This window comes from Amblyraja radiata, chromosome 19, assembly GCF_010909765.2.
Source record: "Amblyraja radiata isolate CabotCenter1 chromosome 19, sAmbRad1.1.pri, whole genome shotgun sequence".
Classification (NCBI taxonomy): domain Eukaryota; kingdom Metazoa; phylum Chordata; class Chondrichthyes; order Rajiformes; family Rajidae; genus Amblyraja; species Amblyraja radiata.
The window spans coordinates 22,100,654-22,127,799 of record NC_045974.1 but is presented as its reverse complement, the minus strand read 5'-3'; the positions used below and the strand labels follow the sequence as shown (position 1 = coordinate 22,127,799).

At 46.9% G+C, this 27,146-nt stretch overlaps 1 protein-coding gene across 2 annotated transcripts in view; it reads left to right on the top strand.

Annotated features, from left to right (window-relative positions):
- The window catches only part of nav3 (neuron navigator 3), a 330,490-nt gene that overhangs the window by 6,795 nt on the left and 296,549 nt on the right, over positions 1 to 27,146 (top strand). The window contains exon 2 of one of the 2 annotated variants that reach the window (XM_033037973.1): positions 11,895 to 12,283. In XM_033037973.1, coding sequence (XP_032893864.1) covers positions 12,212 to 12,283 — 72 coding nt within the window. In that variant the 5' untranslated portion in view covers positions 11,895 to 12,211. Of the gene's footprint in view, positions 1 to 11,891; positions 12,284 to 27,146 lie in introns of both variants that reach the window. The other variant, XM_033037971.1, reaches the window with a different exon arrangement.

Genomic DNA, 27,146 nt, shown 5'->3' with positions numbered 1-27,146 from the left:
TCCCTCCCTCCCTCTCCCCCTCTCCCTCTCTCCCCCTCACATCTCTTTCTCTCTATCTCTCCCACACACTCTCTCTGGACTGCAGTGTGCAAGCACCAATGTGTGACGGGGATTTGAGGAAACGGCAGCTGTTCTCCAGGCCTGTCCTCTGGGATAGGACTCCATTAGAAAGTGTCCCACCCCACCTCCCATTCCCCGACCCCGGGTGTTGCCAGGACCTGAGGGCCCGGGCTTCAGGGAGAGCTTGAGTAGGGATAAGACTTTATTCCTTGGAGCGCAGGAGGATGAGGGCTGGTCTTATGGAGGTGTACAAAATCATGAGAGGAATAGATCGGGGAATCTTGCCCAGAGTAAGGGAATAGAGAACCAGAGGACAGAGGTTTAAGGTGAGGGGGTCAATGGGGTCAATGGTGGGAAGTCTGGCCTGTGTGACGGACTGGGCTACATCTACAAGAGCTGCCTGACCCGCTGAGTTCCTCCAGCACTTCGTGTTTTGCTGTGGATTCGAAAGAAAATTCTTCAGAACGGAGCCTTTAGGAATGTGCCAGCGTATGCCAGATGCTAAATAAATGCATGCTTTTCTCACTTTCAAGAAAGAAATGCACCATTTTGCATTCAGCGGGGAAACACACTGGGAGCAATAAATAAACTTATATCAGCTGAAGTTTCAGCATCAAATTTTAAAAATGACTTTAAGGATGCTTATGTTTAAAAGCAAAACATAATCAGCAATTGATGTTGCAAGTTTATTCAACACAGATACTTGCAAACCACAGTGTATTCTGAAAACAGTTATGCAAATTCTTCGACATCAATTGATAAATTACAGAGTCATTTCCATAACAGCTTGTGTGAAATACTTGTCAAAGTTATCGTACATTTTCAGTTCAATTTTGGAAATGTTCTCACCGCTTTTATTACCTTTAAACCTTAGTTACCACAAACCAACGTCATGTGAATGTAACACACACACGGGGTTTATCCTTGTACTAGACAGCCAAACCAATGGCAAGGTTTGTTGTTCACCCATGCATGGTTAGGTGCAGAGGTCGCTGTTGGCGGCTGTTGCAATCTTCTTTCATGCGATCAATGCAGGAACATGAATTGACGGGATCTTTAATCCATGCTGACCAAGAAGCCCTATTTACATCAGGCCCATTTGCCCGTATTTGGCCTAAACCTTTGCTGCCCATGTCCCTGACCAGATGTGTTTAAATGCTGTTATCGCACCTGCGTCAACTACCTCCTCCGGCAGCTCGTTCCCGACAACCTACCAGCCATCTCTGGAGAACATGGAGAGGTGATGTTTTGGGTCAGGGAGGTCTCACCTTCGTGCCCATATGCCTACACCTCATTGTGAGCGGCACGGTGGCGCAGCGGTAGAGTTGCTGCCTTACAGCGCCGGAGACCCGGCTTCGATCCCGACTACAGTTGCTGTGTGTATCGAGTTTATACGTTCTCCCCACGACCGCATGGGTTTTCCCCTGAGAAAATCTCCGGTTTCCTCCTATACTCCAAAGCCGAACAGGTTTGTAGGTTAATTGGCTTGGTATAAGTGTAAATTGTCCCAAGTGTGTGTAGGTTGGTGTTAATGTGCGGTAATTGCTGATCGGTGCGGGCTCAGTGGGCATGTGACCCTGTATCAGGTGACCCTGTATCTCTAAACTAAACTCAACTAAAGTTCTGGCCCCGTCATGACGTAGGCCCCTTGTTCCGTCACCTTTGCCTCCCGTGCTTTTTTCTACGGAAAGGAGTCCTCGCCTCCCAGTGACGACTCCCTTTTGCCATCTCCACCACCCAGCCCCTCCTCTAGGGCCCCCTCTGCCAGCCTTCTACCCTCTCAGGACCATCGGACCAACTTGCCCACACCGACCAACATGCCCCATCTATATTAGTCCCACCTGCCCGCGTTTGGCCCATATATCCCACGTACCTGTCTAAATGTTTCCTAAACGTGGCGATTATCCCTGCCTCAACCACCACCTCTGGCAGCCTTTGTGCGAAAATGTTACCCCTTAGATTCCTATTAAATCTTTCCCACTTCACCTTCAGCCCACGTATGTCCTCTAGTTAAGAGCGGTTCCGGAAGTGGCGGCGCTGTTAACAGCTGCGGCTCGGCTGCAGTCCGTCTGTCTTTACTTTTTTTTTGTTGTTGTTTTTTTTGTTGGTCTTGTTTTGGCTAAGTTTTAGTTTGTTGGGTTGTGTTATGGGGGGGGGGGGGTGAAACACGTTTTTTTGTCTCTTCCTTCGGGGGAATGCGACTTTTTCTAGTCGTATCCCCCTTCTCTGCCTCCGTCTGCGCTGAGGCCTAATGGTGGAGCTGGCGGTCTCCAACTGCGACCGTTCCAGCTTTCGGCAGCGGCCCGGGGCTGGGGCAGCGGGACTCGGAGCTGATGCAGCGGGACTCGGAGCTGATGCAGCGGGACTCGGAGCTGATGCAATGGCCCGGAGCTGATGCAGCGGGACTCGGAGCTGATGCAGCGGGACCCGGAGCTGATGCAACGGCCCGGAGCTGAGACTGCGGGACTCGGAGCTGTTGCAGCGGGACTCGGAGCTGAGGCAGCGGGACTCGGAGCTGTTGCAGCGGGACTCGGAGCTGAGGCAGCGGGACTCGGAGCTGTTGCAGCGGGACTCGGAGCTGAGGCAGCGGGACTCAGAGCTGTTGCAGCGGGACTCGGAGCTGAGGCTGTGGCGGGCCGACTCGGAGCGGAGCGGAGACGGCGTTCCAGCTTTTGGCAGCGGCGACATCACCACGGAGGTCCGCTGGACTGGAGAGCGGCATCTTCGACCTGGACCGATCGCCTCAGCGCAGAGGGAGAACAAGGAGGGAAGAGACAGAGACTAAGACTTTTGCCTCCATCACAGTGAGGAGGTGCCTGGTGAACTCACTGTGGTGGATGTTAATTTGTGTTTATTGTATGTTTTGTAATTTATTGTTACTGTGTATGACTGCAGGCAATGTAATTTCGTTCAGACCGAAAGGTCTGAATGACAATAAAGAAATCAAATTCAAATTCAAATTCAAATTCAAGAGCAATCCTGCTGCTCTTCTTTAAGATGACTAAACGCTACACTTTGAAATATTCCACATGTTTAACATCTTCTGAGTAAGTGCACAAACTGGACATGAAGCTGATAACTTGCGACTATTGGAGCCTTTTGTCAATCAGTTCCTCTTGAATAATTGATGGCGCCTGTGGCCAGAAAGTTTACCCCTTGTGCCTAGGAGCTTGGAGGCAACGTTTCAAAGGGAATCTCGTTTAGAGTGTGCACCGATGGCTGGGAGACCTTTAATGAAGCACTAAGGCCCTGAGGCTGGAGAGAGAAATGACCATTAATGGATGCGGGCTCAGGTGTGAGAACGGACTAATCAAGGAACGATTCGATGGTTTTGTTAAGAGTCAGACAGCACTCAAAGTGTGGGAAAACTCCCTAGGAGGTTCGCCAGGAAGCAGCCTGCATTAGAGGGATTAGCTATACACAGAGACCCGCCCACGTTCAATCCTGCCCTCTGGTGCTGACCGCATGGAGTTTGTACGTTTTCCCTGTGACCGCGTGGGTTTTCTCCGGGTGCTCTGGTCTCCTCCCACACTCCAAAGACGCGCAGGTTTACAGGTTAATTGGCTTCTGTAAATGGTCCCTAGCGTGCCGGATAGCACTAGTGCACATGTGATCAGGGATCGGCGTGGACTCGGTGGGCCGAAGGGCCTGCTTCCACGCTGTATCTCTAAAGGCTAAAGTCCAAAGCACCTGTAGTCAGGATGGAGCCCGGGGTCTCTGGCGCTGTGAGGCAGCAGCTCTACCACTGGGCACTGTCTTTGGCAGTAAGAATTTCCTGCTGTGCCCTGTTACCCGCCTGTCCAGCTCGCTGGCATCTCGTAACCCAGGGTGAAGTTTGTCCGCTGGTTATCTGCCGGCTGATATCCCATCCATCACGTCAGATTAAGTCTTGACAGCGTTAAGTCTGACTTGACAGTGCAGCAACCTTGATACCTTGATACCTTTCATTGAATGCTTCTTGCTTCATTCTCCCTTCCACCTCCTGCACTGATGCAGCCTGACTGCACAATGACATTGCCTTGACATCTCCCAGTGACATCATGGTGTGTGGGCTGTGGATATCTTCCATCAAATACATTCAATTACCACACCGCTAAAAGAAAGCCACAACTAGAGAGAAAAACACAGGAGATGAGCTGGAAAACTAGAGAGTGGCAAATGTTGTGCCTCTTTTCAAGAAGAGCTGAATGGAAAATACCGGCAACTATAGGCCGGTGAGCTTAACATCTGCGGTTGGAAAGTTACCAGAGAGTATTCTGAGGGATAGGTAATACAGGCATTTGGATGGCAAGGACTGATTCGGAATAGTTAGCATAGTTTTAATTAATTAATTAATTGATTAATTAATTAATTTCTTTATTTATATAGCACATTTTTAGTCAACTTGCATTGACCCCAAAGTGCTTCACATAATTACATTCACACACACAGGCAAAGGTGGGTGAAGTGTCTTGCCCAAGGACACACACAGGCAAATGTGGGTGAAGTGTCTTGCCCAAGGACACAACGACAGTATGCACTCCAAGCGGGATTCGAACCAGCTACCTTCCGGTTGCCAGCCGAACACTTAGCCCATTGTGCCATCTGTCGTCCCAGTTTTGTATGTGGGAGGTCGTGTCTCACAAAACTGGTTGATTTTTTTGAAGATGAGACCAAAAAGGTTGATGAGGGCAGAGCTGTAGATGTGGTGTACATGGACTTCAGTAAGGCATTCAACAAGGTTCCGCATGGTAGGCTGCTCTGGAAGGAGAAATAACCAAATGGATAGCAAATTGGCTCCATGGAAGGAAGCAGAGGGTGATGGTGGAAGGTTGCTTCTCGGAATGGATGCCTGTGATTTGTGGTGTGCCTCAGGGTTCGCTGCTGGGCCCGTTACTGTTTGTCATCTACATCAATGATTTGGATGAGAACATACAGGGCAAGATTAGCAAGTTTGCTGACGATACAAAAGTGAGTGGTTTTGCAGATAGTGAAGATGGTTGTGAACGATCGCAGCAGGATCTGGATCGATTGGCCAGATGGGCGGAGGAATGGTTGACGGAATTTAATGCAGAGAAGTGTGAGGTGTTGCATTTATGGGACGTCGAACAAGGGCAGGACCTACACTGTAAATGGCAGGCCTCTGGGTAGTGTTGTAGAGCAGAGGGATCTAGGAGTACAGGTGCATGGTTCCTTGAAGGTCAAGTCGCAGGTAGATAAAGTGGTCAAAAAGGCTTGTGGCATTTTGGCCTTCATCAGTCAGAGTATTGAATATAAAAGTTGGGAGGTTATGTTGCAGTTGTATAAGACGTTGATGAGACCGCATTTAGAATATTGTGTTCAGTTCTGGGCACGATGTTATAGGAAAGATATTGTCAAGCTTGAAAGGGTTCAGATAAGATGTGCAAGGATATTGCCAGGACTAGAGGGTGTGAGCTATAGGGAGAGATTGAGTAGGCTGGGTCTCTATTCCATGGAGCGCAGGAGGATGAGGGGTGATCTTATAAAGGTGTATAATATCATGAGAGGAATAGATCGGGTAGATGCTCAGAGTCTCTTGCCCAGAGCAGGGGAATCGAGGACCAGAGAAAATAGGTTCGAGGTGAAGGGAAAAAGAATCCGAGGGGTAACTTTTTCACGCAGGTGGGTGTATGGAACAAGCTGCCAGAGGAGGTAGTTGAGGCTGGGACTATCCCTTCATAAGAAACAGTTAGACAGGTACATGGATAGGACTGGTTTGGAGTGACATGGACCAAACGCAGGCAAGTGAGACTAGTGTAGCTGGGACATTGTTGGCCGATGTGGGCAAGTTGGGCCGAATGGTCTGTTTCCACACTGTATCACTCTAAGTGCTGGAGGAAATCAGCGAGTCAGGCAGAATCTGCGGAGGGAACGGACAGACGATGTTTCGGATCGGGACCCTTCTTCAGATGGATTCCCAAAATGTCGTCTATCTATTCCCGCCACGGATGCTGCCCAACCTGCTGAGTTTCTCCAGCACTTTGTGTTTTGCTGATTAATAGTTTCAGGTCAGGACTATTAAAGAGTTTAAAGGTTAGAGATACAGTGTAGAAACATTGTCTAATTGTTTCTTAAATGTTGTGATAGTTCCTGCATTAACTACCTCCTCTGGCTGCTCGTTCCATACACTGTGAAAAAGTTGTCCCTCAGGTTCCTATTAAAACTTTTCCTCCTCACCTTAAACCTATGTCCTTTGGTTTTTGATTTCTGCACTCTGGGCAAAAGGCTCTGTACATTCACCCTATCTATTCCTCTGATGATGTTGTACACCTCTATGAGATCACCTTTCATTCTGCTGCGCTCCAAGGAATAAAGTCCTAGCCCGCCCAACCTCTCCCTGTAGCTCAGGCCCTCAAGCCCTGGCAACGTCCTCATATAGGGCCTGTCCCACTTTCACGACCTCTGCCGAGTTTGCCCTCGACTCGTTCTCGCAGCATGGTCGTCACGAGGTCGTAGAAGATCGTAGGTAGGTCGTAGGAGGTCGTGATGCTAGTCGTAGGTACTCGTGGCATCAAGTAGGTCGGGGCGTTTTTTCTAGCCTGATGAAAAATATCCACGAGTAAAAAAGGTCGTGAAAGTGGGACGGGGCCTTAAATCTTCTCTCCCCCCTTTCCAGCTTGACAACCTCTTTCCTGTGACAAATGTGAACACAGTACTCTAAATGTGGCCTCACCCATACGAGTCTCCATTTCACCTTCAAAAAAAGTGCATCAGTACTGTACGGATGAAATTGAACCGAATAATATTTGGCCGCGTACCCAGGACAATAATGGAAGATTAAAAAGCATTTTAATTATCTCTCCATCCCATTCATCTGTCTCTTTCCATCACTGTGTTCATCCATTATTTAATGTCCTGCCTTGCTGTGGGGCTGCTAATTCAAACTGCGTATCCTCTAGACAGGATGTCAAGGTCCCGGAGAAGAGGTTTACCAAAAGCGGTTTGCTGGATGAGTTCCAGGCATGAGGGCATTGTGCTACGAGGAAAGGCCTGAGGTGTGGATGGTACTCTGCAGACCAGGCAACGTTTGGTAGCTGGAGACACAAGGAACTGCAGATGCTGGAATCTTGGGCAAACCACAGAGTGCTGGAGGAACTCAGCGGGTTCGGCAGCATCTTCAGTTTAGTTTGGAGATACGGCGTGGAAATAGGCCCTTCGGCCTACCGAGCCCGTGCCGACCACAATCACCTGTACACTAGAAGCCAGTTGACCTACAAGCCCGTCCGTTTTTGGAGCGTGGGAGGGAGGTCACAGGGTCACAGGTCACAGGTAGAACGACAAACTGTACAGACAGCATCCGTAGTCGGGATTAAACCTGTCACTGTATGGAGTTTGCACGTTCTCCCCATGACCGCGTGGGTTTCCTCTGGGTGCTCTGCTTTCCTTCCACACCCCAAAGACGTGTGGGGCTTGTAGGTTAATCGGCCCTCTGTAAATTGTCCCTAGTGTGTCGGGAGTGGATGAGAAAATGGCATAACATAGAGCTATTATGAACGGCTGATCGATGGTCGGCACGGACTCGGTGAGTCGAAGGGCCTGTTTCCGTGTTACAGCTTTTAATTCAAGTCAATTCAATTCTCACATCAGGTTAAGATATTGCAGTTAGATTTTATGAAGAGTGCCCGGTCTTTATTGATTCCGTGTTCCCAGTAGTGAATATTCTTGCTCATCTGAAGTGTTAGTTAATTGCATCGGTGGCAGTTTGAGTTCACTGGATCCGTGTAAGAGCAGAATTGATTGTTTTATAAGGTCTATGATTAAGCTGATATTGCTAAGACTCTTTAGAATTTTGACTTTAGAGATCCAGCGATCCAGCAATCACCCGTACACTAGCACTATCCTACACACTAGGGGGCAATTTACAATTTTACTGAAGCTAATTAATCTACAGACCTGTAAGTCTTTTGGATGTGGAAGAAAACTGGAGCTCCCGGAGAAAACCCGTGCGGTGACAAGGAGCGCCGGTAATCAGAACCGAACCCGTGTCTCTGGCACTGTAAGGCAGCAGCTCTACTGCTGCACCACTGTGCCACACACTGTGCCCTACGTTTTTCATGAAAAATTGAATGGAGAATGTTTCAGTTTGATAGGGGTGGCGGTGGGGGCAGATACAATCAATGGTAACTAGAGGGTATAGGGCCTGTCCCACGAGCATTTGGCTCCATGCGGCAAGCGGGACCTAACGTGGTCGCTTGAGCCGTACGGCCTCGCGGGGCCGGTCCCACTTCGATCGCCGCAGCCGTATGGAGTTGTGCGGAGCTGGTCCCGACATCGCGCGGGGCTCCGAAAAACTGACCGTGTTCGGCGCAGCCGCCTCGACGCCATACGCACCGCCTCGATGCCGTACGTCACGCGCGAACTTCCCGCGGACTTCGCTCGAACTTCATCTCACTCACTCACTCGACCTCCGCGCGGCCCCCGCTTCTGGTTTGGTCACGCTTGCCGCATGCAGTCGCATGCTCGTGGGACAGGCCCTTAAGGCTTTAAGGTGACGGGACAAAGTTTAAAGGAGATGTGCATGGCAAATTTTTTACACAGAGAGTGGTTAGTGCGAGGAACACATTGCCAGGGGTGGTGGTGGAGGCAGATACGAAAGTGGTGTTTAAGTGGCTTTTAGATAGGCACATGGAAGCGCTGGGAATGGAGGGATATAGATCACATACAGGCGAGGAGATTAGTTTAACTTGGTATCATGTTCGGCACGGACATTGTGGGCCGAAGGGCCTATTCCTGTGCTGTAATGTTCTGTGTTCTATAGTCTTGTACTTCTGTCTCGCTGTCCAGTGTGTTTTAAAGTCTTTTTTTTTTTTTTTTTTTAATTTTTTAATTTTAATTTTTTTAAATTTTTTAAAATTATTTTTATTAGAAGTACGGTAAGTTACAATAATACACAACACATATGTCTTAATACATTTTTTTGTACCGCTTCATTTTTTGAGCTTTAAGAAAAAGATAGAAGTAAAGGAAGTAAGGAAAGTGCGCAAGAGTCGTGAAGGTGCAAGAGAGTGTTGAGAAAAGAAAGCCCCTTAGAAAAGAAGTTAGAGAAGGAAGTAAAGAAAGAAAGTAGACCCTAGAAAAGAAGGAAAAAGAAAGGAGAAACAATCGCTCTGTTATAACATTAAACTCCGCAGAAAGGGGACTACCAACCAAGTCTGTTTTTGTTGTTTTTCCCCCCGTTGCCAGATCCTGGTACCATCTATTTATTTATTTATTTATTTATTTTAAAAATTACTATTGCACCTCATGCTTGTAATAGTTCCAAAAACGTAGACCACGTCTTTTGGAATTGGTCTGCTTTGCCTGCTAAGAGGAATCTCATCTCTTCCAGATGTAGTGTTTCAAACATATTTTCAGCAGTGGCTGAATGGGAGAAGCCAGAGGGTAATGGTGGATGGCTGTTTGTCAGGTTGGAGGCAGGTGACTAGTGGGGTGCCTCAGGGATCTGTGTTGGGTCCTTTGTTGTTTGTCATGTACATCAATGATCTGGATGAAGGGGTGGTAAATTGGATTAGTAAGTATGCAGATGATACCAAGATAGGGGGTGTTGTGGATAATGAAGAGGATTTCCTAAGTCTACAGAGTGATTTAGGCCATTTGGAAAAATGGGCTGAAAGATGGCAGATGGAGTTTAATGCTGATAAATGTGAGGTGTTACACCTTGGCAGGACAAATCAAAATAGGACGTACATGATAAATGGTAGGGAATTGAAGAATACAGTTGAACAGAGGGATCTGGGAATAACCGTGCATAGTTCCTTGAAGGTGGAATCTCATATAGATAGGGTGGTAAAGAAAGCTTTTGGTATGCTAGCCTTTATAAATCAGAGCATTGAGTATAGAAGCTGGGATGTAATGTTAAAATTGTACAAGGCATTGGTGAGACCAAATCTGGAGTATGGTGTACAATTTTGGTCGCCCAATTATAGGAAGGATGTCAACAAAATAGAGAGAGTACAGAGGAGATTTACTAGAATGTTGCCTGGGTTTCAACAACTAAGTTACAGAGATAGGTTGAATAAGTTAGGTCTTTATTCTCTGGAGCGCAGAAGGTTAAGGGGGGACTTGATAGAGGTCTTTAAAATGATGAGAGGGATAGACAGAGTTGATGTGATCAAGCTTTTCCCTTTGAGAATAGGGAAGATTCAAACAAGAGGACATGACTTCAGAATTAAGGGACAGAAGTTTAGGGGTAACATGAGGGGGAACTTCTTTACTCAGAGAGTGGTAGCGGTGTGGAATGAGCTTCCAGTGGAAGTGGTGGCGGCAGGTTCGTTGGTATCATTTAAAAATAAATTGGATAGGCATATGGATGAGAAGGGAATGGAGGGTTATGGTATGAGTGCAGGCAGGTGGGACTAAGGGAAAAAAGTGTTCGGCACGGACTTGTAGGGCCGAGATGGCCTGTTTCCGTGCTGTAATTGTTATATGGTTATATCCACATTTTTATTGTTGCTGTGGGCGCATTTTTCCAGAATTTAAGTATGAGCTTTTTTCCCATTATTAGCCCGAGTGTGTTTTAAAGTCAATAGACAATAGACAATAGGTGCAGGATTAGGCCATTAATGTCTTTGTAAGGCGTTACCAATTAAGAAATGCAGCGGCTGATTTGTGCACAGAAAGCTCCCACACGTCAACATTGAAATAATTGGATATTCTGGTTGGAAATGTTGTCCGGGGAATAATTTCAGCTCAGGTACTGTGTATACTAAACATAAGATCATAAGACAAAGGAGCAGAATTCGCCCATTCAGCCCATCGAGTCTGCTCCGCCATTCAATCATGGCTGATCTATTTCCCCCCTCAACCCCATTCTCCTGCCTTCTCCCCGTATCCTTTGATACCCTTACTAATCATAAACCTATCAATCTCCATTTTAACTTGGCCTCCACAGCCATCTGTTGCAATGGATTCCAAAGATTCACCACCCTCTAGTTAAAGAAACTCCTCCTCATCTCCATTGAAGGTACGTCCTTTTATTCTGAACCTGTGCCCTTTGGTCCTAGACTCTCCCACTAGTGGAACCATTCTCTCCACATCCAGAGGGTCAGGCAGCATCTCTGGAGAACATGAATAGGTGATGTTTCGGTTTGGGATCCTTCTTCAGACCCCCTCACCTGTATCCACCTATCACTTGCAGGCTTTGTCCCACCATCCCACCTCTCTTTTTCCCCTACACCTAATCAGTTTGAAGGCTCCCAACTCAAAACTTTGTCTGTCCATTCTCTTCGCAGGTGCTGCCTGAGCTGCTGAGTTCCTCCAGCACTTGTGTTTCGCTCCAGATTCCATTGTTTGCAGATCCTTGTGTCTCCACTTTGTGCTCAACTCTTAGGAGAGGGACCCACGATGTTCTGCTGGGACGGTCGGAGTTTAATCCACTGAACCTTAGCTTGCAGACTGTTGAGCCCTGAAGCAGTGTGGTGTCAATATGTTTTGGAAAAGGGCCATTATCTTTTCCCTCATTTCCATAGTATGTTTGCAGTGAAGGACGGCAACAGTGTCGCAGCGGTGGAGTTGCTGCATTACAGCGCCAGAGACCCGGGTTTGATCCTGACTACGGACACTGTCTGTACAGAGTTTGTACGTTCTCCCTGTGACCACTTCGGTTTTCTCCAGGTGCCTCAGTTTCCTCCAAAACCCCAAAGACACGCAGGTTTGTAGGTGAACTGGGTTCAAGAGATTGTAAATTGTCCCTCGTAAGTGTCGGATACTGCTAGTGTACGGGGTGATCACTGGTCGGTGCGGACTCGGTGGGCTGAAGGGCCTGTTTCCATGCTGTATCTCTTAAAGTCTAAAGTTTGATTATAACCAGATTTCATCTTCTCTTGTAAAAGCAGGAGCTGGCGTAATGTGTCTCCGCCGTTCGGAATGGATAGTTTTGGTGAAGGAAGCAGAAGATAGTGGGCACTGAGTCTTGGAAACTCCATCACGTCACCCTCCGCGGCACTCCGTTGATATGATGCTGTGGGAAATCCCAAGGATGGGCAGCAAACGTTCCCTTTCCATGGCAGAGGCTTTTGATGGCCATCGTAAGTCAACGTAACTTGGAGACGTGTCCGTCTAGGAAGCATTAGCATGGCTGTGACCATCTAGCCCGGGATAAGCCTCCCAACGTTCCAAAGGAATTTTCTATCGACGGCACGGATTTAATGTGATGGATTACTCCTCGGACAAGAGCACACATGAAAGGAAACCGGTGAGCCATAAGGTAGAAGATCAAAAGAAGGTAAGGGGCTTGTCCATGAATGTCTCAGGAGAGCTTGACTCAATGCTAGTGGTTTCTGCCCCTTCGAGCACAATGGTAGCTCAGGTTGTGCATTGGAGATCAAAGAAGGTTTTGATGATCCTTGTGCATGGATCTGTCATGTGGTGGAAGTGTGCAAGAGGATGGTGTGTGGCCCGAGGCGGTGGGAAGTGGACTGGACAATATGCAATCAAACTTGTTGAATACCCTGTGTGTGCCTTTCACTGTGTGTAAACCCTGCAAACTGGCTGGAGTTGCAAAGGGATTAGGAGTGATGTAGAAACATAGAAAATAGGTGCAGGAGGAGGTAATTCGGCCCTTCGAGCCAGCACCGCCATTCATTGTGATCATGGCTATCTGACCTAAAGCGTCACCTAACCATGTCTTCCAGAGATACTGCATAACCTGGTGAGTTACTCCAGCACTTTGTATGCTTTTTTTGTAAACCAGTATCTGCAGTTCCTTGTGTCTCTATAAAGTATTATAGATGGACTGGTTATATCAAATCCACTGGCATTACATCCAAAAAGACAGTTTAATATAAGGACACAAAGTTCTGGGGTAACTCAGTGGGTCAGGCAGCATCTCATTAGAACATGGATAGTTGACGTTTTTGTTAGTTTGTTTAGTTTATTGTCACGCGTGCAGAGGAACAGTCGAAAGCTTTTGTTGCGTGCCAACCAGTCAGCGGAAAGACGATACGTGAATACAATCAAGCCATCCACAGTGTACCAACAGTGGCTGTTGCGTAGCGGCTCGTACGAGTAAAAAGTAACCATTTTTTTCATCACGAGTATTTTTTTTATTTGTGGCCATTTTTAACAGAGTTTAGCATTACGAGCCACTACAGGACATCCACGAACTCCCACCGACGCGCTACGGACATTCTCCGAGTTCGAATCAGGGGAGAACTCGTGAATTAACTCGTACAGTGGGACAGGGGCGTAAAGATTTAATAGAGTGGAGGTGATTGTAATGCATGTTCACAGATCCAAGACTGAGACCAGCACACCAAGGGTCGCCTGGTTTGGGCGCATCTTGGATCGATAAAGATTTGGGTTGGGACAATTCTGAAGGACAAGAACAGGACGATGGTAGCTGGGACATGTTGGCTGGTGTGGGTAAGTTGGGCCGAAGGGCCTGTTTCCACACTGTATCACGCTATGACTCTACGACAGTGTGCTAACCAGTGCAGGACCATTGAAAGCTCTCATGTAGAATGATCACCCCTTCGTCCGATGTTTAACTTCCCTAAAGTGGCAGATGTTGGTAGATATGCTTCCTTACATTGGCAGACACCCAGTGCTGTCTGTGTGTGGAGTTTGCACATGCCCCCTGTGACCTTATGGGTTTACTCCAGGTGCACCAGTTTCCTCCCACATCCCAAAGAGGTGCGGGTTTGTGAGTTAATTGATCCTCTGTAAATTGCCCCTAATGCGTAGGGAATGGATGAGAAAGTGGGATAACATAGAATTAGTGTGTGGAAACCGGAGAACCCAGAGGAAACCCACGTGGTCATAGGGAGAACGTACTAGCTCCGTGCAGAGAGCACCCATAGTCAGGATCGAACCTGGGTCTCTGGTGCCGTGAGGCAGCAACTCTGCCCCAGCACCACTGTGCCGCCCATTTCAATCTGATTGTTTGTGGAAATAAATTTAAAAATCCACAGCTCTCAGACTTGTTCCTCGTCCAACTAGTTGTTGATTTCCAGAGAAATTCTACCCAAGTGCCAAATAAAAGGGGGCTTGCAGCAGGCAGGGATAGGATTGTAATAGCCCTGTAGAAGCTGTTTGTCTATAAATTACACATTGACTTGTAATCCATTTATCACAATTGACTGCAGGCTTAAAGATTAGTCAAGGGAATTTTCCACAGTCATTATAACTGAAGGGCTTCAAATACTGCCAATTGGAGTTTCAGGTAGTTCTGCTGCAATGCAATGGTTCAGTTCCTATGAAACCTCATGTTAGGGAAAATGGTGCTATAAAGCCATAAAATGTGCTATAAAACGGCTTCCACTCTCTATAGCACAATGGAAAAAGCTATAGGGGCTCGGGAGTGTCAGATTCGCAATAGGTTATTTTTCCGACAGGATTTTCAGATACAAAGCAATAGGTTTGCTTTTGTTCGGCAATGCTAAAAATACTAAAGGTTGCATGTTACAGAGTAATGTCTTTGTATTATCGCACAAGAGTCAGTAGAAGCTTGTCAATTTTAATAGGCTCCCACAGTGAAACTGACAAGAGTGCATTCTTAAGGGATAATTATGTGCAAGGAGGTTACATTGAAACTTTTTTTTGCCCTGGACTGTTTCCCCCCCAAGACAGCTTTTTTTTAGCTTATTAATTTACAATGTAATTTTTAAGTGGTTGTCTTGTTCCTGATCGAAATCACGTTATGACCAATTTGGACCGCGTATATACAAATAGTGTTCCTTAATTCATCAATCGTATTATGTCCAATGTATTATAGCTGAACTAGAATTAAAATAATAATAATAATAATAATAATAACTTTATTTATAAAGCACTTTAAACAACTGCAGTTGCCACAAAGTGCTGTACATGAGAACTCATGGACAAAAAGTTATTACAAACCATTAAAAACCGTAAAACGAAGGACTAAAAAACAGTAAAAATATAAAAGACATTAAAAGCACTAAGAACAGGAGCAATGTCTCAGCCAGTGTCGAAAGCCAGAGAATAAGAATGAGTTTTTAGGGAGGATTTGAAGATGGACAGTAAGGGGGCCTGTCTGCTGTGCAACGGCAAGGTGTTCCAGAGTGGCGGAGCAGCAACAGAAAAGGCTCTATCCCCTCTGAGCTTCCGCTTAGACCTTGGTACCTCAAGGAGCAGCTGATCAGCTGACCTGAGGCACCGGGCAGGAGCATATAGGTGGAGCAGCTCAGAGAGGTAAGGCGGGGCGAGCCCATTCAACGATTTGAAAACAAATAAAAGAATTTTAAAATGAACTCGGAAGTGCACTGGGAGCCAGTGAAGGGAGGCCAAAATTGGCGTAATGTGCTCCCTCTTTCGAGTTCCGGTTAAAAGGCGAGCGGCAGCATTTTGAACCAGCTGGAGTCGAGCCAATGAAGCTCGTGCGACTCCAGAGTAGAGTGCGTTACAGTAATCCAGCCTAGATGTAATAAAGGCATGGATTACTGTTTCAAAATGCTGCCGCTTGAGGATGGGCTTCACCTTTGCCAGCTTCCTTAGGTGAAAGAAGCTGGACTTAACCACCACGCCTATTTGTTTATCTAGTTTAAAATCACCGTCCATCCTAAAACCCAGGTTTAAAACTGTTGGCTTTACGGACAATGCCAGTGGACCCAAGTCAACAAAGGGAGGTTCACGGCAGCCATTGGGGCCAAACAAAATCACCTCTGTCTTTTTTTCATTAAGTCCCAGAAAGTTTAAGGCCATCCAGGACTTAATGTCCTCAAGACAAGACAGAAGTGATTTTAGAGAATAGTCGTCTTCTTTTCTGAGTGGCATATATAACTGGCTATCATCTGCGTAAAAGTGAAAGGAGATGCCATGCCTTCTTAAAATTGAGCCCAGAGGAAGTAGGTATAGAGAGAAGAGCAGGGGCCCTAAAATTGAGCCCTGTGGAACCCCATATGCCAAGGGAGTGGAGGAGGATTCAAAGCCAGCAAGGCTTACACGCATGGTTCTGTCTGCCAGATAGGACCTGAACCAGCGGGTTAGGCAGAATCTCTGGAATGACGTCTAGGTGACATTTCGATTCGAGACCCTTCTTCAGACTGAGAGTCAGGGGAGAGGTTTATACCAGAGGTATGAAAAGGCACAGAACAAATCAAAGCTGGCACCGATGGCCAAGGAGCCCACAATGGTCAATTGTTGGCTGTGGAGGAGATGATAACGAAGGGATACGAGGGGATAGGGTGGTGGAGGAACGGAGAGAGAGGGAATGCAAGGGTTACTTGAAGTTAGAGAAATCAATGTACATACCGCTGGGTTGTAAGCTCCCCAAGCGTCCGCTGTATCAAAGGTCCAAGCCTCAAATTCGACTTGTTTTTCACTTGCACCACCCACTGTTTTCCCTCGCCCTGCATCAGAACCACCAAGCGGAGTTAAGGATCACCGCTGAGGCTCGGAGCAAGATCATAGGGATAGGAGGGAGGCCATTGCACTCCGTGTGGTTGCTGTGCTGTTGGTCTGGATCTTCACCCCCTCTCGGTTCTATATTCTTGGATACGTGGATACGGTGATACAACCATCCTCTAAATCTTTGTCGTGAAGATTTCCAATCGGCTTCCCACTCAGCCCGCTGTTTGTGAGTGAGGCCCAAGTGGCCACAAACCCTCGTGGAGAGAGGTGCTTTCTGACATTATTCCTGTGCAACCTGTAAATAATTTGGTGGCCGCCGCCCTCCCGAGGACGGTACAACAAGGGCAATGAACGAGGCATTGTGCTAAGTGACGGAATGCTGCAGAGACACAAGAAACTGCAGACGCTGGAACCTTGAGCAAAACACAAAGTGCTGGAGGAACTCCGCTGGGTCAGGCAGCATCTGCGGAGGGAATGGAAAGACGACGCTTCAGGTCGGGGCCCTTCTTCAGACTGACGGAGTGAGGTTGAGAAAGCTGGGAAAGAGAGGTGCGGTGGAACAAAGCATGGTGAGTGATAGGTGGATACAGGTGAGGGGCAGATGGGTGGAGTAAGTGTCAGAGGCTGGAGGTGAAAAGACAGCAAAAGGGTATCGGGTAAGGAGTGGAGGCCGGGATATGGGTGGAAGAGGATGGGAGCTAATGGCCAAGAAGGGGGTTGAAAGGGAAATAGTGGACTCTGGGATGGGAGGGGTGAACACTGTAGACTTTTCTTGCCACACTTGGAAATCTAACCTTTCACCAACCTTTGCATCTTTCTTCGGCATCAATTTGAGGTTGCAAAGAATTTATGTTTGCTTTGTGTTTTTTCAATGCAAATTGTTGAGAGCTGGACTAGCGGTAAAAGTAAATGATTTTAGACTTTAGAGATACAGCACGTAGCAGGCCCTTTTGGCCCACTGAGCCTACTCCGACCATCACCCCATACACTAGCACTATCCTACACACTATGGACTATTTAACAATTTTACAAAAGCCAATTAACCTACGTCTTTGGAGTGTGGGAGGAACCCAGGGCACCTGGAGGAAACCCACGAGGTCACAGGGAGAAGGTACCAACAGCACCCATAGTCAGAATCAAACCCGGGTCTCTGGCGCTGTGATGCAGCAAGTCTTCCGCTGCGCCACCGTGCTGTCCTTCTGTTGAGCTGGGAACGAAGGTGTGACCAGTTTATAACTCTCGAGACTTTCGCTCAGTTTAAAAATAGACACGGTTTGCAGGATTCGACTCGCGCTGAATTATTGATGAGGGTTATCCAGCCATCTCTGAATACCCAGGGAGGCAAAGAATCACAGCAAAGAATCGATAACGGCAGAATCCCATCACCGCTCCTTCAGACGCATGTCTTTGAGGAAGTGTGGAATATCTGGTTTTGAAGCTGGAAAATGTGCGTCTCGAACCTGTGGACCTCGGAGTCAGAGCGCGACCAACTGAAGGAACAAAGTGCTGGAGTAACTTAGAAACAGAAAATCCAATGCGTTTACATTTATATTTAGATTGACACAGCATGGAAACAGGCCCTTCAGCCCAACTCTTCCACGCCGGCCAAGATGCCCCATCTATGCTAGTCCCATTTGTCCGCGTTTGACCCATATCCCCCTAAACCTTTCCTATCCGTGTACCCATTTATTTTAAATGCTGTTATTGTACTAGTGAGATTTATATTATCGATTTATGCATATTTACTTTTAATTATACTGACAGGTGACTACATAATGCTTTAAGAGGTTGTACCATCCTTGTTGCAATGTCTGTAACCGCAGGGCTAATATTGCACAATCCTGAAAATTCAGATCAATAAAAATGGAAATACACTTCTAAAAATAAACATCAAATTTCATCCTGAGTAATAGTTAAAAAAATAAAAAATCGATGCTACTACAGTGCCATTAATAATCCCTGCCTGACTTACTGCTTAATGCAGCCAGCACGGATACACAGGGGAGTGAACACAGGTCTTTGAGGAGTTCAATGGGGAAGATAGGGATGGCTTCCCTCCGGCAGGGAGTTGAGAAACAGAGAGAGTGCTCGTAGAATTAAAACTGGATCATGTACGCAGAAATAGAGAAACAGAAATCTGGGAACATCTCCCACAAAAACCCACAGATTGTGAGAATCAGTTTGGATCATCAGAACATAGAACGTTGAATAGTGAAAGGCTTGGATAGAGTGGATGTGGATAGAGAGGATGTTACCACTAGTGGGAGGGTCTACGACTAGAGGTCACAGCCTCAGAATTAAAGGGCATTCCTGTAGGAAGGAGATGAGGAGGAATTTATTCAGTCCGAGGGTGGTGAATCTGGGGGATTTTTTTGCCACAGAAGACTGTGGAGGCCGTCAATGGATATTTTTAAGGCCGAGATAGATCCTTGATTAGTGCGGGTGTCAGGGGTTATGGAGAGAAGGCAGGAGAATGGGGGTGAGGATGGAGTGATAGATCAGCCATGATTGAATGGTGGAGTAGACTTGATGGGCTGAATGCCCTAGTGCTGCTCCTATTACTTCTGACCTAATGAACATCCAACAGTACAGCGCAGGAACAGGCCCTTCGGCCCACAATGTCGGTGCTGAACACGAGGCCAGCACGGGACACAGACCCACACGGTCAGAAACTCAGGCACGGAAACCCAGACACACAGAAACACACAAGCGTTATTCAATGTTCTGTTGCACGTTTCCAAAATTCAGACAGTATTTTATAACTCGCACAAAATCTCAGTACATTGATGGCCTTCAGGCTAATTTTTTTTACTGCCTATCGTGATCAAGGCAGAGTATGGGCCTCCTCTATAAACAGGCATGATAATGAAGTTTAATTCATTTCAGTTTTAGTGTTAGAGAATCGCTGGAGGTGTGGCAATGTCTGCCTCACATTATTATCTCTCGACACACAACGAGTATCCAACCAATAAATCACATCAGCTGTTTTAAAAACGTCTTTAATTTGAAAAATGAACGCACAACTGAGAGTTGATGTCGATCAGTGACGATTGAGCGGACTGGGTGTCTGTTATTGTAATGTTATGGGCTGACCCGATGGAGCTCCACAGACGTTCAGGAGATTGATTCCTAGATTTGTGACATTCAGGGTTGACATTCAGACTGATAGCTTTGCACAGCACAGAAGCAGGCCCTTCGGCCCACCATGTCCACGCTGACCTCTTTGCCCACCCACACCAATCCCACTGGCCCGCATTAAGACCAAAAACATCTATGCCTTGCCTGTTCAAGTGCCTGTTCAAATGTAGCTACAAGGAACCGCAGATGCTGGTTTACAGAAAAGAACACCAAGTGCTGGAGTGGGTCAGGCAACATCTTTGAAGAACATGGATAGATAACATTTCGGGTCGGGACCATTCTTCAGAAGAAGGGTGGCACAGTAGAATTGCCCTTTTACAGCGCCAGAGACCCGGGTTCAATCCTGACTCAGGGTGCTGTCTGTATGGAGTTTGCACGTTCTTCCTGTGACCAAATGGGGGTTCTCTGGGTGCTCCGGTTTCCACACACATTCCAAAGACATGCGGGTTTTTGTAGGTTAATTGGTCTCTGCAAATTGTCCACCGTGTGTAGGATGCAACTCGTGTGTGGGTGATCGCTGGTCAGCGCAGACTCGATGGGCCGCAGGGCCGGTTTCCACGCTGCATCTCAAAACAAATCTAAAAGGGCCTCGGACCAAAACGTCACCTACCCATGATTTCCTGAGATGCTGCCTGACGCGCTGAGTTACTCCAGCACTTTGTGCCCTCCAGTGCCTGTCAAAATATCTTTTATATATATTGATTGTATCTGAGTCCAACATCTCCCCTGACAGCCCGTTCCAGATAGTAACCACTCAGCATGTAAAAAAACCTTTCCCCTCAAATCACCTTTAAAAATCCTTCCCCTCACCTTAAACATTTGCCCTCTTGGTTTTGATACATCCAATGTGGGAAAAAGATTCTGCCTATCTACTCTTTTTTTATGCTTCTCCTAATCTAAGAAGAAGTGATTTTTTTTCACAGCCAAAACACACGTTAACACGACCAAAATCAAGCAAAATCAGTCTGAAGAAGGGTCTTGACCCAAAACGTCATGTCTTCAGTTCCGTTCACAGATGCTGCCTGACCTGCTGAGTTCCTCCAGCACTTTGTGGTGTGTTCAAAATTCTAGCATTTGCAATTTCTTGTTTATCCTTCTACCTGAGAATTTTTGTTTTAGGGGTACAACGTGGAAACAGGCTCCGCAGCCCACCAAGTCCGGGCCGCTAGCTCCCACCCATACACTAGTCCTAGGCACCCGTATCCTACACACTAAGGACAAGTTAACCTACAAACCTGCATGTCTTTGGAATGTGGGAGGCAACCGTGGCAAACCCACGCGGTCACAGGGAGAACGTACAAACTCCGGACAGAATACAACCTTAGTCAGGATCGAACCCGGGTCTCTGGCGCTGTGAGACAGCAACTCTACCGCTGTGCCACTGTGCCGCCCATAAAAGTAACTTCTCTGCATTGCCTCCAGCACAAGTTTAATTTTTAAATAAGGAGAACAAAACCAAGTGCAGTACTCCAGTGCAGTCTCATTAGTACCCTGGTCACCTGTAGCAGGATAAAAGCAGATCATGCTAGAAATGGTCTGCACACCTTGAGTGCCTGAGCTACAGGGAGAGGTTGGGCAGGGTAAGGGTTTATTCCTTGGGGCGCCGGAGGCTGGGGGGGTGATGTTGTTGAGGTACATAATATCATGACGGGAATAGATATGGTAAATGCACAGAGTCTTTTACCCAGAGTAGGGGAATCAAGAACCAGGGGACATAGGTTTAAAGGATGGGGGGGGGGGGCGAAGATTTAATAGGAATCTTTTTCACACACAGGGTGGGGAGGGGGAGGGGTGTATGGAACGAGATGCCAGAGGAGGTAATTGAGGCAGGTACTATAACTACATTTTAAGTACATTTGGACAGTTACATGGATATGACCGGTTTAGAGGGACATGGGTCAAATGCAAGGAAGGTGAGACATCTTGTTCGTCATGGATGAGGATAATAGCTATAAGGAGAAGTTTCCAGACTTAGATGGTTTTCTCTGGAGCGTCAGAGGTCGAGGGGAGACCTGATAGAGGTATATACAATTATGAGAAGTATATAAAATATATAAAAATAATTACCTAGGAGTAGATAAGGTAGACAGTCAGAACCTTTACCACCAGGGTGGAAAAGTCAAAGAATAGAGAGCATAGCTTTAAGGTGAGGGGGGGAAAGTTTAAAGGATACTCGCAGGGAAATTTTTGAACATGGAATGGTGGTGCCTGGAACGCACTGCCACGGGTGGTGGTGGAGGCAGATACGATAGTGCAGTTTATGAGGGTTTTAGAGAGACGCATGGATATGCAGGGAAGGGAGGGATATGGATCACGTGCAGGAAGAGGAGATTAGTGTAACTTGGCATCATGTTCGGCACGGACATTGTGGGCTGAAGGGCCTGTTCCTGTGCTGTACTGTTCTATGTTCCATGTTCTATGATAGGGTGCAATAACTAAAATGATTTATGGCACGAGACCAAACAAAGGATGCTCTCTGTGTAGGAAGGAACTGCAGATGCTGGTGTCTACGGAAGATGGACACAAAGTGCTGGAGTAACTCACAAGGTCAGGCAGCATCTCTGGAGAAAAGGAACAAGGGATGTTTCGGGTCGGAACCCTTCTTCAGACCTGACCTGACCCGAAACATCAACTGTTCCGTTTCTCCAGAGATGCTGCTTGATCTGCTGTTACTCCAGCACTTTGTGTCTTTCTGAAGGATCCTCTCAGTTGCTGTACTCCATATATTGCTGTTCAGATGTTCAAGATGCAAGGGTTAGATGGGCCTGGCTTTTCTGCTCGATTGGCCTGGTGTTCGAAGTATCTGCTGACATATTCATCTCTTGAGGTTGCCCAGGGAACGTTATTAATAATAAAAGCATATTTTGTTAAGAAATGTCATCTTCCAATGGACCCTTTCCCGGGAGAATTTGAGGATGTTTACTTTTCAAGTGCTCGATGCACACAGAGGTTAATATCTTTCCAACGCTCTCCTCTCTGGCCTTGACTGTGTAAATGGCGTGCAAAGGCGTTTGTTCTCCTTAGACACAGCCAGTTTATGCTGGCAATTGCAACTCAGAGTCTGATTATCTTCTCTGTGGCTTTGGCTTAATGCATTGGATTGGGAAGATTGTACACCTGAATTTGAGTTTGAGTTTGGCTTATTGTCACATGTACCAAGGTAGAGTGAAAAGCTTTTGTTGCGTGCTAACCAGTCAGTGGGAAGACAATACACAAACACAATCCAGCCATCCACAGTGAACAGATGCACGATAAAGGGAATAACGTGAATAACATTCGGTGCGAGATAACGCCCAGTAAAGTCCGATCAAAGGTCGGAGGGTCTCCAATGAGGTAGAATGTAACTCAGGACTGCTCTCTAGATGGTGGTAGGATGGTTCAGTTGCCTGATGCTCTGCAATGTTTTCTGATGTAAAGAGAGACCTTGGGGTGCAGGGTCAGTGGTGCTTTGTTGTCACAAGCACACAGTTGCATTCTAGTTTACACAATCCCCGACTTGCAACGTTTAGAGATACATTGTGGAAACGGGCCCTTTGGCCCACCGAGACAACGCTGCCCAACGATTACCCATATACTAGTTCTATCCTGCACATAGGGGCAATTTACAGAAGCCAATTAATCTACAAACCAGTTTGTCCTTGGGGTGTGGGAGGAGACCGGAGCACCCGGAGAAAATCCACGCAGTCACACGGAGAACATGAAAACTCTCCACAGACAGCACCCATAGCCAGGGTCGAACCTGGGTCTCTGGCGCTGTAAGGCAGCAACTCCATCATTGCTCTACTGTGCCACTCCTATAGAAGCACATGTAAACCTCAGTACAAGAGTGTACGAATGGTAGATCGCAGTGAGACAGTACACAAGAGTTACCGTGTTTCCGTGCCATCTTGCTTCCTTCAAGTTTCCAAGTTGTTAAAAATGTTAAGAGTTTTAACCTGGACATGAAGGCCCGTTGTCCTAGCGACCGCACTGAGTCGTAGTTGGCAGGGGTCGGTCTGGCCAGGCGATGGTGTCGGTGTGCTCCACTGCCGCTCCATGCCGCTGCTGAACTTTGGAATGACCCCTAACCCTAACCCTAACCCAAAACATTTCAGTCCTGTGCTTTGATAGTAGACATAAAGATGCCTTTATGTACATCAATTAAAAATCAAACTACATTTATCTGCAATATTTTTCCAGCAATTTACCCAATGATGGGGACATTTTAACTTGGAATATAAAAACTGACCAAGTCTAATCAAATAAATGTTCCAATTCATTCAGTGGAAACGAGGAACTGCAGATGCAGATTTACACAAAAGGGCACAAGGTGTTGCCGTAACTGAGCGGGTCAGGCAGCATCTTTGGAGAACACGGGCAGGTGACGTTTTGGGTTGGGACCCTTCTTCAGACTCATTTACTTATGTTATCCATTAATTAATTACGATTAATGTATAAACGTGTCAAATTAGACTTAACGGTGCACCATACACAAAAAAAGTGCCTCGTCAACCGATCTAATGTGGGGGGGGGAGATTTTGTAGGAAACTGAGGGACAGCTAATTCACACACAGGGTGGTGGGTGTATGAAAGGAGCTGACAGAGGAGGTGGTTGAGGCAAACATTTGAACAGGTACATAGATAGGACAGGTTTAGAGGGATATGGGCTAAATGCAGGCAAATGCGACTAGTGTAGATGGGACATGCTGGTCGGCCTGGGCAAGTTGGGTTGAAGGGCCTGTTTCTGTATGACTATATGACTCTATGCCTGTGACATTGGAAGTGCTGTCGTGCAGTAAAGGGTTAGATTTGAAGGAGAGGGGCTCCTTAGTTTAGTTTAGCTTATAGGTACAGAGTGGAAACAAGCCCACCGAGTCCGTGCCGACCAGCAATCCCCGCACTTTAACACTATCCTACACACACTCGGGACAATATTTTTACACATACACCAAGCCAATTAACCTCTTTGGAATGTGGGAGGAAACCGAAGATCTCGGAGAAAACCCACGCGGTCACGGGGAGAACGTACAAACTCTGTACAGACAGCACCCGTGGTCGGGATCGAACCCGAGTCTCTGGCACTGCAAGAGCTGTCAGGCAGCAACACTACCGCTGCGCCACCGTGCCGTCCTTGAAGATCGGCAAGCATGATCCTTGCGGGCTTCTGTTGCTCAGCCGTGACAAACTCTGTCCCCACCAGAACATCAGCAAGACCAGTGCTGGAAGGAGGAAAATACAGAATGAAACATCATTGCAGTGAATAGGTCCACTGGGAAGACAGAGGAAGCAATTAGAATTGGTTATTGATTAGTATTGATTCATTCAAATGTAAATTATGAAGAGCTTTTGCGGGAAATAATATTTTATGTGGCAGTCTGTGAGTAATCGTGTCCTGAGAACTGTGTGCTGTGGAGGCAAGGCTGACTTGACTCTGTCATTATCCACAAGGCAGTTGTCTGTGTAGCACAGACACATGCAGACTTGCAGCCTCCTACCCATTAAGGTTGTGACCTTTAGGGCGACCCAGTGGCTCAGCGGTAGAGTTGCTGCCTTACACCTCCAGAGACCCGGGTTCGATCCTGACTACGGGTGATGTCTCTGTGGAGTTTGTACGTTCCCCCTGTGACCGTGTGGGGTTTCTCCGGGTGCTCCGGTTTCCTCCCATGTTCTAAAGACGTGCGGGTTTGCGGGTTAATTGCCTTCTGTAAATTGGCCTAGCGTGTCGGATAGAACTAGTGTCTGAGTGATTGCTGGTCGGCGTGGGCGGATGAGCCTGTTTCCATGCTGTATCTCTAAAACTAAAAACAAAACAAATCCTAAGGCAGAAGTGTCTCTCCTTCCATCAAAGGTAGGTAGTGTTAAGAGGACATTGATTGTGGATGTTCAAAATGCGGTACTTCCTGCTGTTATTGTGCATGGCTTGACCATATAAACATATTATTGTCACGTGTACCGAGGTACAGTGAAAAGCTTTTGTCTGCCTGCTATCCAATTAAATGAAATCATACTATACGTAAGTACATTCAAGCCACATAACAAGTACAACAGGTAGTGCAAAGAGAAATATACCGGCAGATGAAATATCGTTTTTCAGCATCGTAGCGTAACAGTTCCAGCGAAAAAGTCCAATGTCTGCAGTGGGGTAGGTTGGAAGATCGGGCCTACCCCCTTGCTTATGGAAGGACATTTCAGAGGTCAGACTGGAGAGTCTGAAGAAGGGTCCCGACCCGAAATGTCACTTCTCCACGTTCACCAGGGATGATGCCCGACCCGCTGAGTGATTCCAGCACATTGTGTCTATGTCATGATCAATAACCCTTCCGATAGGTAAAGGATAGGCAGGAAATGGAGGGATATGGATCACATGCTCACAGAGGAAATTGGTTCAACCTGGCATCATGTACAGCACGGACATTGTGGGCCGAAGGGCCTGTTCCTCTACTGTTCTATGACCAGCATCTGCATTTCCTTGTTCTACATTGTCAATGCTGGTGAGGTCCTCATGGACTCAAAAGCGGAGTGTCCCCTGCTCTAGATATATCGCTGAAAACCAAAATGATTTCTGTTCCTGGTTACAAATTAAAATTTTTTAGGCCACAAAGTCAACAATTCTGGACCATGTAATTAGGATGCCATTATTCTTTCTTGCCTGAGGTGGAGGCAGCTAAGATTGGGCTGGCACGGTGGCACAGCGGTAGAGTTGCTGCCTCACAATGCCAGAGACCCGGCTAGGCATGGCATATGCTGTCAGCATGGCGTTTGCACGTTCTCCCTGTGACCACATAGGTTTGCTCCGGGTGCTCTGATTTCCTCTCACATCTCAGAGACCTGTAGGTTTGTAAGTTAATTAGCTTCTGTAAATTGTCCTTCGGGTGTTGGCATTGAACTAGTGTACCGGTGATCGTTGGCTGGCACGGACTCGGTGGGCCGAAGGGCCTGTTTCCACGCTGTATCTCTAAAACAAAAATTCCCAGGTTAAAGGAGAAACAAGAAACTGCAGGTGCTGGAATCTTGAACAAATCACAAAGTGCTGGAGGAACTCAGCAGGTCAGGCAGCAGGTGTGGAGGGAACGAGACACATGATGACGTTTCGGGCATAGATCCTTCAGCAGGCTGATTTTGCTTGATTTTGGTCGTGTTAGTGTGTGCTTTGTCTGCAAAAAAAATGCACTACTTCTGAGATTAAGAGAAGCATAAAAAAGAATAGATTGTCGGAATGGCCTGTTTCACACTGTATCTCTAAAACTAAACTAAACTGAGTTGCGATGCAACAGAAGAACAAGTACTTGGTCGGAGTTGGTTTGGTTGGAGTTATTGATGATGTGGAGTCTATTGTTGATGAAAGGCTTGGAGTCCTCGCTGTGAGGGATGCATTTAATTATAAAAGGATAAATGAATTCACTGTGATTGCAAACACAGAGCATAATGACTACGCTGCAGGAATGACTCATTGTGGAGGGGTGATTTCCACTCTGCTGGAAATTGTTTTCCTGAATACACTGACTCCAAATCCTGCCTTGCACTTGCTGTTGAGGGGGGTGGGGGGAGAGGCAGATGGGGGGGGGGGGGGGGGGGGAGAAGGGGGGTAGGGGTGGATTTTGGGAGGGTTTGGAAAGAAGTTACCTGACAATTTGCTGTTCATACCACTGGGTTGTAAG